This window comes from Sinohyriopsis cumingii, chromosome 2 (assembly GCF_028554795.1).
Source record: "Sinohyriopsis cumingii isolate HCF-2022 chromosome 2, ASM2855479v2, whole genome shotgun sequence".
In the NCBI taxonomy this organism is placed as follows: domain Eukaryota; kingdom Metazoa; phylum Mollusca; class Bivalvia; order Unionida; family Unionidae; genus Sinohyriopsis; species Sinohyriopsis cumingii.
In genome coordinates this window covers 23,944,697-23,959,121 of record NC_142962.1, presented here as the reverse complement: position 1 = coordinate 23,959,121, position 14,425 = coordinate 23,944,697, and the positions used below count along the sequence as shown (strand labels likewise).

General features: G+C 32.2%; 1 protein-coding gene across 1 annotated transcript in view; it reads right to left on the bottom strand.

Moving 5' to 3' along the window:
• Positions 1 to 80: 80 nt before the first annotated feature.
• Positions 81 to 14,425, bottom strand: part of LOC149804475 (Golgi-pH regulating cation channel-like) — a 133,100-nt gene continuing 118,755 nt past the window's right edge. Inside the window, exons 20-21 of the mRNA XM_089940689.1 lie at positions 13,762 to 13,814; positions 81 to 11,387 (exon numbers count right to left, since the gene is read on the bottom strand). Coding sequence (XP_089796815.1) covers positions 11,315 to 11,387; positions 13,762 to 13,814 — 126 coding nt within the window. The 3' untranslated portion in view covers positions 81 to 11,314. The remainder of the gene's footprint in view (positions 11,388 to 13,761; positions 13,815 to 14,425) is intronic.

The window sequence follows — 14,425 nt, the reverse complement described above, 5'->3', positions numbered from 1 at the left end:
TGGAAGTCATCATCACACAGTTTAATGATGGGCATGGGGATAAACAAAAATTTAAACGACATAAAAATATCAGAACGAAATTAGCTGAAAATAATACTTTATTATGGATTATTTAAACAAGCACAGTGTGAAAAAATACCAGTCAAGGTATATGATTACATTCAATACGAACACATTTTTTATTGAAAATAAATAAAACTGAGTCATGTTTCAAACGACATGTTCACACACACAATACAGGATAATAAGTGTTCAACTTTATTACTATTTCTTTTCAAAGGAGGTGAATTATTTTCTGGAAGTAAAACATTCTAAATAAAAAAAAATGAAATTATCTCAATAGTTTTATCTTTAAACACTTTTTTTTTTAGAGGTTGATACACATGGACATCTTATACTGTGTGAAGAACGAATGCAGAAATTGTTTTCAAACCTCTTGTTCTATGTGAAGAATGAGAACAGCAGTTTTTTGTTTTTAAACACCAATTCTGAAAACCCAACAAGGATGATGTTATTGTATTATGAACATCACTGAGTGAGGGTCATAGATAATGATTCTGAGGACACAGTATACTTAGATGCAACATTTTCATACAAAACTGTATTTGTACATCAGTCAATAAACAATTTATCACAATATGTAATTGCTGGAAATTTGCAACGTAAATGTCCTAAAATTAAAATCTTTGATCTTAACTGGAAGAACCTCAATGCTGGTATGCCTTCTGTCAAATTCCTGGCTTAAATCTTTTATGTTTAATAATGGCAACAATTTTTATCTCTGACTGGTACTATTTACAAAAGCCTCCATGGTAGAATGCTTTCTGTCAAACTTGGTCAAAATCTGTTCTTGGAATACATCTTATAAGGTTTTCTCTATATTTAGTAATAAGAGTCGAATTTGAAATCGGTTTTCTTATTATCTGCATAAAATTGAAAGGCCACTATGACAGGACGCTTTTTGGGTCAAATGTGGTCAATTTAGTTAAGCATTTTGAGAGAGGTCATTTTAAGATTTTTATATTTTTAATAAGTGTCCATATTGGATTGCAGATCAGCCTCATTTGTACAAACATGAATGGCCTTCATGGAAGGATGCTCTCTTCTAAGTTTGGTCGAAATCAGTCCAGTGTTTATTTTGGGAAAAGCTGAAACTGTTCACAGATGAGTAAAAGGCAGATCACTTGACTGTAAAAGCCATGTGAGCTAACAATTGGTAATTTCCCTCGTATGTTTTCTCCTAATTTGTTAAATACAAACTCTATGGTACAAAAACAAAATAAAATTAATATGTATCTGCAGTTAAGGAAATAATCTACACTTAAAAAGCTGAAATTGTACTTTACTTACTGGATATACACACACACACAAACAGTACACAAAGATATGACTGCTCAACTAAGAACAATGAAACAAATTGAATTATTTGTGCAACATTCACTTCACACCCAAATCAGACTGGTCTACTGATCTGAACATACATTTTCTAAATACCTGTGAATGTACAGTGCTTAATGACTGGTCGCACATCAAAATTTGCAGCAATAATATTTATGGTATACCTTATTCCATGTTACTTTTCGTATCCTTAAATTCTTTGTACACCATCAAGCTATAAAAGTAATAATTAACTGTATCATATTTTTTCATACACAAAACTTCATATTTTTTGTCAAATCCTCTTATTTTTTGTACATAAAATGTTCTACTGTGAAGATTTACATTTGCTAAAGTGATTGAAAATACTGCCCTTTTAAGTTTTACAAGAACAAGAAATCAAAATCATTGTTTTTGTTGCATTTTTATTTATCTCTTATTTTCATTTCAACTTTTAATGTTAAAATTGAAGACAGGTCATTCCAAATGGCTTAAAAACATACCAACGACCACAATGTTGTTTTGCTAAGCAAGTTATGAATAGTGATTGACTCTGGATAAGTTCTTAACTGAGGTATCGAATAGTGAAACAAGAAATTATTAAAATCTAATAGTCATCATTTATAATCACTGATCATTTCTTTCTTTTATTATTTTATTTCACCACATATTTTTATGTTTTTTACTTGCATCAAGAAGTTCACATTTCAAAAGGCTTTGAAAAAATATTGATGATTGATGTATATTTAGCTATGCAGAAAAACCATATATATATATATATATATATATATATATATATATATATATATATATATATATATATATATATATATATAGTCTTAATACCCCAATACACTCATTTCCCTACATAAAGCCTCACTAATTTTATCTGTTGAGGCAAATCTGAACTTCAATCCAGTATTTACTATAAAAAAGATAGCTAAAGGTAAAAGCATATTTAATTAGCATGTATAACATGTTTGCATTGCCATGTGGCCCTGTGACATTGGATCTTGTAATTACAAAAACAATTTATATACAGATGTTACTTTACAAATGGAATATAATAGTGCCCTTGTAATGTTTACATAAAGAATAACACTTTCATGAGGTAACTGAACAAAAGAGATAACAATCACCATGTAACCCTCCCCTCTCTCGTACACAGATTCATTGAAACAAATATCTAAAATTTTAACGTTATCAGCTGACTTGACCTGGATCATCTTCATACATTTGCCCACTACAACAAATGTTTTTTTTAAAGAAAATACACTCGGCATATACATAATTTTACACAATGACATGTTATTGCTCCCCCCCTCACACACACACACACAAATGCACATATTAATTTGTATTAGAGTATTTAAAGAAAAGAGACTGTACTTTGGTTGAAAGCAATATTGTGTTTATTTTATGTTGGTGCTCTTAGGTTGCCAAGCACTGTGTCACATAAAGCTCGTTAGGTCTGAACTCTATATTTTTGTACACAGTCAGTACTCCAAAATAATACTACTTTTTTCATATAATTTTTCATACTGTGAAAAGAATATTTTTGTGTACAAAAACATGCAATATGTACTGTTGGAAAATCTTAAGCCACCATGATGATGTGACTTTCTCTATTATGCAGCGTACATGAGAGGCACATTTCCTGCTATTCTTCTACAAAATTTTCCAAAGTGTTATACTTGGGATAACTCTCTAGTGCTTGTAGATCATAGGTAAAGTTCCAGCAATAATCCAAAGAGCATGGGTTCCATACCTACCGGGGGCAAACCCTCGTTGGGTGCCTAGGTGAATCCTTGGGGAAAAGCAGATAGCTTCCATTTCCTCATAGTAATATAGCCAGTAATGTGTTACTTGTGCTGTAAAAACCAACAACAAGAATAGGTCTAGTGTTTGCAGACATAATGGAAGCTTTACTGTTGGTAAGATCCATTTTTTTGGTTCTGCCAATGCTTTGCTGGTAAAACAGTTTAATATCCTCAAATACGAGACTTATCCCCTAAATACCATTAATATCCTCAAATATATGACTGTTATCTAATAAATACCATTAACATCCTCAAATACAAGACTGTTATCCCCTAAATACCAGAATGCTATGATGTGCATCAATACAGAACTTTAAGACAACATAGAAAATTATTGTCAAAAAAGAAAGCCCTTGTCATTCAGCTCCATATGAAATCACTATGAAATATTAGTCAATTAAGAAATATTCTTATTAAAAGCTGACAAGTATTTATCAAGATTTTTCTGTCATTTTTTTTCCTATTTGTGATGCATGATTATTGTTGTTGTGGGTTTAACGCCATTTTTCAGCACATAGGCTATGCATGGCGGCCAGTATTAATGGTGGAGAAGAACCTGGGAAGAACCAATGACCCATGAGAAGCTACTGGCAAGCTTTCTCACATACCCACATTGGCCGAATCCTAGATTCGAACCCACGCAGAGAGAGGTGAGATGGCAGTGATCCGTAACGGAGAGCGCTTTAGACCACTCGGCCACTTGAGGCCCCCATGATGATTGTTGTTTTATTATTACCAGTTCCAAATATTCTGCCACTTGTTTTATGTGGAGTATGTTCTCTATAATATTTTCAGAATTATTAATTGTTCAATGAAATTTGTATTATTGCGTTGAAAAGGCCCATAAAAAAACTTAAAAACAATTTCAGGGTTAGAAATGAAATTATATTTTAAAATTTGATGGATTTTAAGGTTATTTTCCCCAAGGTTTTAATATATATATTTTGAGTTCAAGACTCCAAACAAGTTAAAAGATTATCTCCATGGTCAGCATAACATTTATTAAAAATCTTATAAAGTGTGTTTCGAGTTTATTTCACATTCAATGAAAATAATTAGTTAAAATGGCTGGATGTCTTTAATTTGCATAATTTTATTGCTTTCTTGACTACTAGGCTAGCCTAATGAAAAACTGTGTGTGAAAATGTATCTTTTGTGGGGCCTGAATAAAGCCATTCATGATGTTTTCAGTTTTTAGGTTTCTTTTGTATTATTTAGGTTTCCTACTATTTTTTAAGGCTTATTTTAGGTTTCAAAGGTCAAAACTGAAATTTAGGCTTTTCATGGTTTTTGAGCTCCACTGCTAACCATGCAATTAGTACAGAAATGAGCTAATTTGTAGAGCCTGCTGGTTTTTTAACATGCTGGGAAAAGAATTAATCTTCAGAAATATTTACCAAATTTTGAAATTAATGCAACTTTTAGTTTTGGGAGTACAACATCCATCTGTAGTGTTACTGCTCTCATCACAAGAAAATAAACAATTTTATGCAAAAGATGAACAGACAGGCAAATTTAAATTATAATAGGAATAAATTGATGTGTACAATAACCCCTTATTTCCATATGAAATAACCTCATTGCCACGCATTGTTCTCTTTCACTCTGGAGGAAGAAACTTTATGAAATGAATTTCTATTTATAACAGCCAAGCTTGCAGACAGTATTTACATAATTTGTGTCTTTCATACCATAAAGCTGTTCAGTTACATAGAATTACTGGGAAAATGTGTAATTATATAAACAATAAATACGTTTCTCTTTTTTCCTGAAAACAACACCATAGACTTAAGTGGTTTTTTTTAATTTTTTCTTGTCCAATGCAGACAGTAATATCAAATTCATTGTCTTTTTTGTAAGTTTATTGACAAATATTTTAAAAGCACATATTGCGAATTGAGTTCTGGCATGCATTATTAACATATGGACAACAATACAATGGATTATTTTTAAACACACTCATCCTTGCAAGTACTCTTAAAATTTGTAAAATCAAATTTCGAGGTTCAAACAAAGGGAAAACTTTCTTAATATGTACAAGATTCAACAAAACATATCTTTGAATTGTATTTCACCTAATGAATGTATTTACAACAGTTGTTTACATATAATCCACACCAACTGAAAAGAGCACAGATCCAGATCCACTGTTACTTAATGCACTAGACTATGCATACCTCGTTCATACAGGGCAGATGATGATTACAGTGAAACTGCTTAATTGTGCTTCTTTATAAATTTATTCCAGCAAGATTTCTTTATAAAAAAAACAAAACAAAATAAACATCAATAACAGTGAACAGTTTTATTTTATTGCGATAAAAGAAAAATATTTGTTCAAGTGAACTTAAAAAATAGTAAATACATTGTTTCTTTGGAAACAAATTTCACATCTAATACTGTTGCTATGCTGCTGTCTGTTACAAGTTCTTCTGTGCAGATTATGGCTGGATTCAGATATAATATACAACTGTGATGTTGATCATCAAAGAAACATTTATATGCATCCAATCAAAGCAATGGATACATTGGTAAATAATGGATGTACTGCATCTGCCCTGTTCTTCTGATACAGAGTGGTATAGGCAAATCATGATCTACTCTCTTTTGATCTACATAAGAATGATCACATGTGAAACATTCCAAAATCACAACAACAAAAAATGTATAGCTTGGTGTGGATTTTTTTGCATCACACTGGTGACTATCTGTCCCCAAGCAAGAGTTATTACAAAGAAAAATATGGATAAAAAGCACATTGTCACTAGATGCCCATACAATGGTCCCTGTCTTGAACAGCCTCCTTGACCAGTGGCCACATGATCCCTTGGCATGGACGAGTTCATTTCTTTAAAAATACTCCTCTAGGACAACCAGCCCTCTAATACACGTCATCTTAGTGCAAAAACTGTCAAATTTACCCTTCATGGGTGGATATATAATGGGGCTTCCAGTTCGAAATTTAAATATTTGAAATTTTTTAAATTCAATACAATAACAGCTGGATGTTTCAGCATGCCAATAAAATACCTACCTTTAATCCATACAAGGAAGTAAGTAATTCAATTAACCTTATTGGTCTGAAGCTTTGTCACTTTCAAATTGACTGAGCACTATTACAATAGCTAATAATCAAAGAAATGAAAGATAATGAAAGATAAATGCTGACAAGAACAAAATTCAGCTCTAGACAGCATGATGTCCAGTCACCTCAAAGTATTTAAAATGGTATATTGGTCACTGTGACTTCTTTCTCATATATTACAAAAAATATCTGAAAGTGTACCAGATAAAAACCATTTGATAATGTTAAAAACTCACTTCCTCTGTAACACAGAGCATTATGGGTAATAGCTATATGTTGCCAAAAGAATAAGTTGCAAAAAGTGCAGAATGTTGTCACATGGTCTCAGTTAAGAGAAAGTGAAAGAAATCTGTCTGAACAAAAGGAAGGAAAGTCCGCCAATGACTGCTAAGAAATCTAACGTCCAAAAGATTCAAATAAAAATGGGGTCTATTCTAAGATATTGCAATTACAAATTTCATGCTAATTTCCTAGAAACAGTCATGCCAAAACATCAAGTGAATACACAAAAATCACACATCAAATTTTCTTTTTCTTTTTTATTAAATAACAAAAATAGGGTAGGACATAGGAAACTCAAAATGGAGTAGATCGTGAATAAATATCAATTATATATTCTACAGCAGTGAGAAAATGGAATGGATGGACAATGATAGTTACAGCCAGTTGTACCCGATTTTATTTACATGGTGAATTTTTGCACCACAACTGACGAGTCATAATTACTGTAAAGAAATTAATATCAGTTTTATCATATGGGTTCCATAACATGCCTGTGATTTTTAAATGGCAATATTAAATATTCAAAAATTAGTTATGCCTTTTTTACATTATATTTAATTATTACTCACATGTGTGTCATCCCCCTTTAGAATGGATGTGGATCTTATAAGGAAATCTCCCTACTGTTGAAGAGGTGGCCTTGTAATGTGAGGGGGGCCAATGTACAATAATATTTAAATGTATTAAAAATATTATTCAAATTTACATAAGCTGATCATTAAACTCTTCTTATCAAACTCACAAAGAAATGCTGGTACTTCAACTTTTACAGCAAGACTGGAATGCTGGTACTTCAACTTTTACAGCAAGACTGGGTTACTGAGATAACAATGTTTCCCACAACAGAAAGATGAACTGTCAATTTACAACAGATAGCAAATCTCAAAACGATTTCCATGGGCAAATACACTTTATGCTGACTTTATTGTCTTTCATAGGGCTGTTATTACAATTATTACAGCTGCTCATTTTTGTTATTTAATAAGTAACAGATGTCGCAATGACATAATTTAATGTCCAATATCTCCAAGAGATTATAGCACTACAACACAAAAAGGTTATGTATGTTCATAGCATCATAACATAATGATCAATGAATCTGCAAAATGAGACCACCATAAAGCATACAGATTATTACCCCTTCAGGAAGAAAAGAATAAACACTTCCGCTGTACAAATTATGTAAGTTTCCCAATAAATAAATTCTCAATAAAGTAAATATATACATAATAAAAGCAACTCTAGCTATACATATCAAAATAACATTAGACAAAAACAAGCAGCTCATAATGGTAAGCATTTTCCCCCCAATTAATAACCTTCCACCATGCAGACAAGAGCTATCATTGATAGGAAATCTCAGAAGAGACATGATAAGGAAAATATTACTAAACTTGAAGCACATTTTTGAAACATGGATGCCCCACCACAATGCCCTAAATAAGCTAAACACAAAACATAACCCAGGTGTGATGGACAGATGGATGGTCAGACATTACATACTCTAAAACTGTTGCAATGGGGGTATAAATCAGATCTAATGATTTACATAAAAATTCGCTTTACTGGATGAAAGTTATTTTGCTCTTAAACCAGATTATGTTTTGTATTTGGATTTATGTGCAAATTGGTAAATCAAATTGTTAAAAGTTACAAGATTGAGTGTCAAATAACAAGAAAATAACAAGTCACTGCTAGGGAAAACAAAAGCTTCGCATGAATTCTTGCTTTTTTTGCAAGATACATATATATCAATATATTACCTAGCCATAAATAGCTACATTACATTGATACTGCTATTAAAAATGACAACCCTAGTAAAGTCATTAGTCTATATCTGTTCTCTATGCTAACATCAATTCAGTATAATGCACTTGGGATCTCTATAGTTTTGTCAGCATTTACATGAATACATAACTGTCTTGTGTTATCCCTTCTTATCATAATCATCAGTTGCTGGCTTTGCTATTTCTCTTTGCAATTCTACTACACAAATGCATATTATTATCTGGATTTGTTCACTTGAGTTCAGTGATATCAAAACATTTCATCTTCCCAAATGACAAATTGGCATTAAAAAAACATGCTCTAGTCTCTTGATAATATGCAGATATGTCTTTTGACAATACCTGTCACTCTTTCATAAAAAGATCTAGTATAGTTCAACTACCTTATTTACACTCATGCCATCCAGTCAAAAAACAATGTTGGATGAATGTGGTTCAAAATTAATGAAACCTGACTGTGCCTGGTTGACAAACATTTTGATAACTAAATTGCAATATAATATACATAATTTTATAAACTCTGTCAAGAAACTAAGTGCTTATGAAAATTTAATGTGAATACTCAAAATAAAAGAGGCCCAAGTGATCCTGAGATCACTCACCTAGCTGACGTCTGCCTAACAGCAACAAAAGCTTGCCAAGAATTCTGGCTCATCTGAATACTTTCTTCCGAAATATTTTCAATATTGTTGACTACATACATTATGGTAACAGCTGTTTCAAATTTTTTTTGTTGAGTATTAGAATGCCCCATAACCAGTAAGCGTTTCGTAAAGGTTGCTGAAATTCTGTTCAGCATTCTTTAAGAAAATCTGGAAAATGTTCTACTTTTATTAACAGCAGCCATGTCTGAAGATTGAATGGCATCATTTGCATAAATCTGAGCAGCAGTCAAGCAAGGATGCTTTCACAAAAACAATTATTTAGGAGTTCTTAAAAGGGTTTTCTGCTTTTTAGTAACACATCAGACTTATTTGTGTAAAATGTTTTTCTACTTTAAGTGGTGGATTGACATAATTTGTACCAATCTGAAAGCCCTCTATGCTGTCTGAAAAATCTGGTCCAATTCAGTTAAGTGGTTTTGAAAAAGTCATTTCAATGTTTCTCTCTTTTTACTGACAGACATATTTGATAATGGATTGGCATCGTTTGTATAAATCTAAAAGGTCTCCAAGCCAAGATCTATCGTAATTGGTCAAATTCTGTGCAAACGTATTTAAAGCTTTTCTATTTTTAGTAACAATAGCCTTAATTTTTATTAACAGTAGCTACATGATCACCATAAATTATCGGATTTTAAAGAAGAATACTTTCTATCAAATTTGTACAGATTCAACAGAGTGGTTTTTGAAGAGAAGTTTTTTTTATAAGTTTTCTATTTTTATTAAAGCTATGCATTTTATTAATTCTATCTATTTTAAGTCGGAATTATTTTGTACAAAATAAAAGTCTTTATGCCAGGATGCTTTCTGTCAAGTTAGGTCAAATTTTATTCAATAGTTTTGGAGAAGTTGCGTTAAATTTTTTTAAATTTTAGTAATGATAGCCATTTTTGATGGAGGATGCTTTTTTTCAAGTGTGGTCAATTTCTATGTAGTGGTTTAGGATGATAAGTTGTTTAAAGTCATTCTATTTTTAGTAATTGTATCTTACGTTCTTAGCATCAGTGGACATATCTGACTGCAGATTGTCATCATTTGTACAAAACTGAATGGTTGTAATGGTTGTTTTTCTTTCAAATTTGCTCCATTTCTGCAAAGTTGTTTTTGAAAAGTCATATAAAGGTAATACCATCTTAGTAATGGCAACCATATAAATATCTGATTATGGATTGGCATCATCTGTAAAAATTGTAAAGTACTTCATGACAGGATGCTCTATGCTGAATTTTTATCAAAAATGGTCAAGTGGTTTCTGACAAGCAGATTAAAATAGCAATGTTCGATGGATGCAAATTACATGGATGCATAATTCACAACACAAGACTGACACAGAGACATTGCATAAGCTCATATGGCCTTATGTTCAGGTCAGCTAAAAGGTGATGACCTGATTATTAAAGTTTCCCTGTTAATACATAATGTGGTTACAGATGAAAATTGTAGAATTTAAATATATCCCAAATAATCTTCAATACAGAGTAAATTTCAGAATAATAAAGTCCATGGTACACAAAACTTTAGCTCATTATGTACAGATCTCATTATATACAAGCTATTACAATAATGCTTATGTTTGCCAAGAAAGTAAATCATGCTTTTTACATGTGACTTCTTGCTGTATCAGTTTTTGCTCTATCTAAAGTTTTCCACATTTGGATAGGCTGAATGGCCCTGATATAATTATGCCAGATCCACTTATGACAAGAGGAAACTACTATCATAATTTGGTACCTTTTGTTCTACTTACAAGATCAAGTCAAGAATATGAATTACATCAGAATTTGTATGATAACACTACACAGACAATATTTACAACACTCCCTCTCTGATCTAAGAAATTTGCTTCATTGGAGAAAACAGAATTATACTCATTGTGGAAAATACAATACAGTGACAAGTTTTAGCAGTGGATACATTTTAGTGATTTAGTGGTCAATGAAATCATGAAAATAGATCCAATAAAATTGTACCACCTTAAATATTTCAACTTGTAATGATCCACAGTTACTGAAATATAAATATACAAGTTTTACATATGTCACATTGCCCACAGTGTGGTATTATTTTAAAAAATCCTTTTGTATTTAGACCATCTTGGCACCTGATGTAAATGTATAAAGAAATCTTTACCATCATTATTACAACAAGTATGAAAACTTAAGCACAGTGAATCTGAGCAAGTTGAAAAGAAGCAAACAACTGTCTAATACAAACTACATATAATCACAGACATTGGGAAGTCTCACAGCCATCACTGCATCTTGGACATCTCACACTTGGCACTGTAAAGTCTCACAGTCATCACTGCATCTTGGACATCTCATACTTGGCAGTCACAATTTCCTCATCAGAGTCCAGAAGGCTTGGAAGGGCCCTGTAGAGATAAAAAGACAGAAAAACTGAAAATGCCTTTCCACCACAATGTCTGAAAACAGACTTAAATGAAAACTTAGAAGGACAGATGAACAAGGAAACAAAAAATACCCCAATACATTCAATGTAATGCATAACCATTTTCAGAAAAAAATGTAAACTTGCATGGTGACTATCACTAAAACTTAAACATTTTATTTTAAAATCATCATATAGATTACTCAGCATTGAAGCATCATGCACAAGAGGATACATGTGACAGAATCACTATCAATCACACAGTCCTAGATTGCAAGTTTCAAAATCCTATGTGTATTCTCTACATATTATGATAAAACATCAAGTTTTAACATGACACCGATTCTGATGGAAAATGTTACCAAAAATTGTTAATTTGAGTCTGCATATTGTCAATTAAATGAAAGAGGAAGATTTGTAATAAAATACATTCACAATCATTTAAGTTTCCGTCACTGCCTGGTGAGCACTGATGACATCCATTGTAATTATTAAGTATCACACTTAACTGGCTCTGATTAGTTTTCTGGTCCAGATTTCTCTACTAAATTAATTAGCATTTTGAAGAATGGAGAATGTCCTTTTCCAATAAGCACTGGAATATGGCAATGACAGAGCATGTGACTGTCTCAAAACAAGGCCTCAAAATGGGTGTTTAACTAAAGAATCTGAGGCATGATGCTACATGTCTGTGGCATAATGCCAAATGTTTGTGGCATGATGCCCCAGTGCTAGACATCACTATTAAACTGCCACACTGCAGACATCATAGTGATATAACTCAAATTGTTAAGGCTACGTTAAAAATCCAAAAACACAAACACATAACAAATTTGGTGTTGTCTATACTGTGTGACTAAAACAAAACTAGACTGACCCTACTCCTCAATTTACTGTAATACTGGCACATATAATGTATTGTAAATTGCTGGAGCCAATGTTAATTAACTTCCATCACTTCATCAAATGACCATTTAGTCCTCAACTAATGTAAAGGACATCTTGAGTTACGGCATCAAAGGTCCATTTAGTCCTCAACCATTGTAAAAGACAGTTTGCATCACTAAATCAATGGACCATTTAGTCCTCAACCATTGTAAAAGACAGTTTGCATCACTAAATCAATAGACCATTTAGTCTACAACCATTGTAATAGACAGCTTGCATCACTAAATCAATGGACCATTTAGTTGTCAACCATTGTAAAAGACAGTTTGCATCACTAAATCGATGGACAATTTAGTCCTCAACCATTGTAAAAGACAATTTGCATCACTAAATCAATAGACCATTTAGTCTACAACCATTGTAAAAGACAGTGTGCATCACTAAATCAATGGACCATTTAGTCCTCAACCATTGTAAAAGACAGTTTGCATCACTAAATCAATGGACCATTTAGTCCTCAACCATTGTAAAAGACAGTTTGCATCACTAAATCAATAGACCATTTAGTCTACAACCATTGTAAAAGACAGTTTGCATCACTAAATTAATGGACCATTTTGTCCTCAACCATTGCAAAAGACAGCTTGTGTCACTAAATCAATAGACCATTATGTCTACAACCATTGTAAAAGACAGTCTGCATCACTAAATCAATGGACCATTTAGTCCTCAACCATTTTAAAATATATCTTGTGTCACTGCATCAAACAACCATTCAGTCCGCAGTAAAAGACAGCTCAGCCACCAAGTTAGTTAATAACTGATTTTTTTAAAGTGCTTAGAATTTAATTTTACTTTGTTCTCAGTTCCCAAGTCATTAGAAAAGAAACTACGCAGTCCTGTGTCAGTATAAACATTTATTGGTGATAGCTTCATATTTCTCATGTAATACAATTTAATGGCAAAATACAATCAGAAATGTTTACATGTAAAATGTGCCAATATTGGATCTTCAGTATAACTGGGCACAACAGTCTTACTTTGAAATCATCTATTTCTTTTTAGCTGTTGCCCACTTAAGAAATCAAAACGAGATCCACACATTTTATTGTAGTATAAGTGGGTTTGCAAGTTATCTGGGTGTGAATTACTGAGTGCTGTACCTGCATGTTTGTGCCAGCACAAATACAAACACAGAGACCAGTAGGATCATTAGTTCCTGCTCTCTGACTCCCTCTTGGCTATTGTTGATGCAACTTTATCATGCACCGATCTACATCTCGACAATGCAACCAATACTGAAGATATTTGTGGAATTGAATTAAAAACTGGTTCACTTCCATATGCTGTCTATTTTTAGTAGAAATTGAAACGTTGTTGATATATTACTGCTCCATACCTTATACATTTCAAAAGGACAAATAACAATAAACCAGACTACATCAGTTTGGCAAAGAAAATATACTTACTTGTCAGTTATACTTGAAGGAATGTTTTCTTCTACCCACTTCAGGTCATCTTCCTACAAGCAAAGGTAACATCCATGTACACAGATGAACATTCTATTTAAAGTTTTCATATAATAACTTAACAGCAAGAGATATTTGTCAAAAATGTGCAAAACAGAATACAGGTGTTTATATTTTATCTTTTAAGAGTAATTGATTCAGAATAAATATTACAGAACCTTTGTAAGCGTAAATGTTATTGGATTCAAAACTGGACAAACAATACAAATCATTTACATGTTTAAACTGGACATTATTGGGGCATATTATCCATACCAATTAGATACCAGTTGTGCTTTGTCAGCATTAAATTTTTATTTCCTGACATTCCTTTAGTCCATGATATAACAGAAAAATATAAACAATTTCCTCACATAACAATATCCCTGCTGCTGATGCATCCCACATCTCCTTCCAGGATGGAAATGAGTATATAGTCTAACAAAAAGTAACTAGATGGGACTGACATTCTACTGGCTGAGAAGAATTTCTAAAAACCCTAAGTAAGTAAATTCTCCTCTCTAACTGCAGAGTACTGAAACCATCTCCGATATTGCTGAGAAACTCAACATCACAAATTTGGTAACAAAATTATATTCTTATGTTTGAGTTAACATGTCCACAA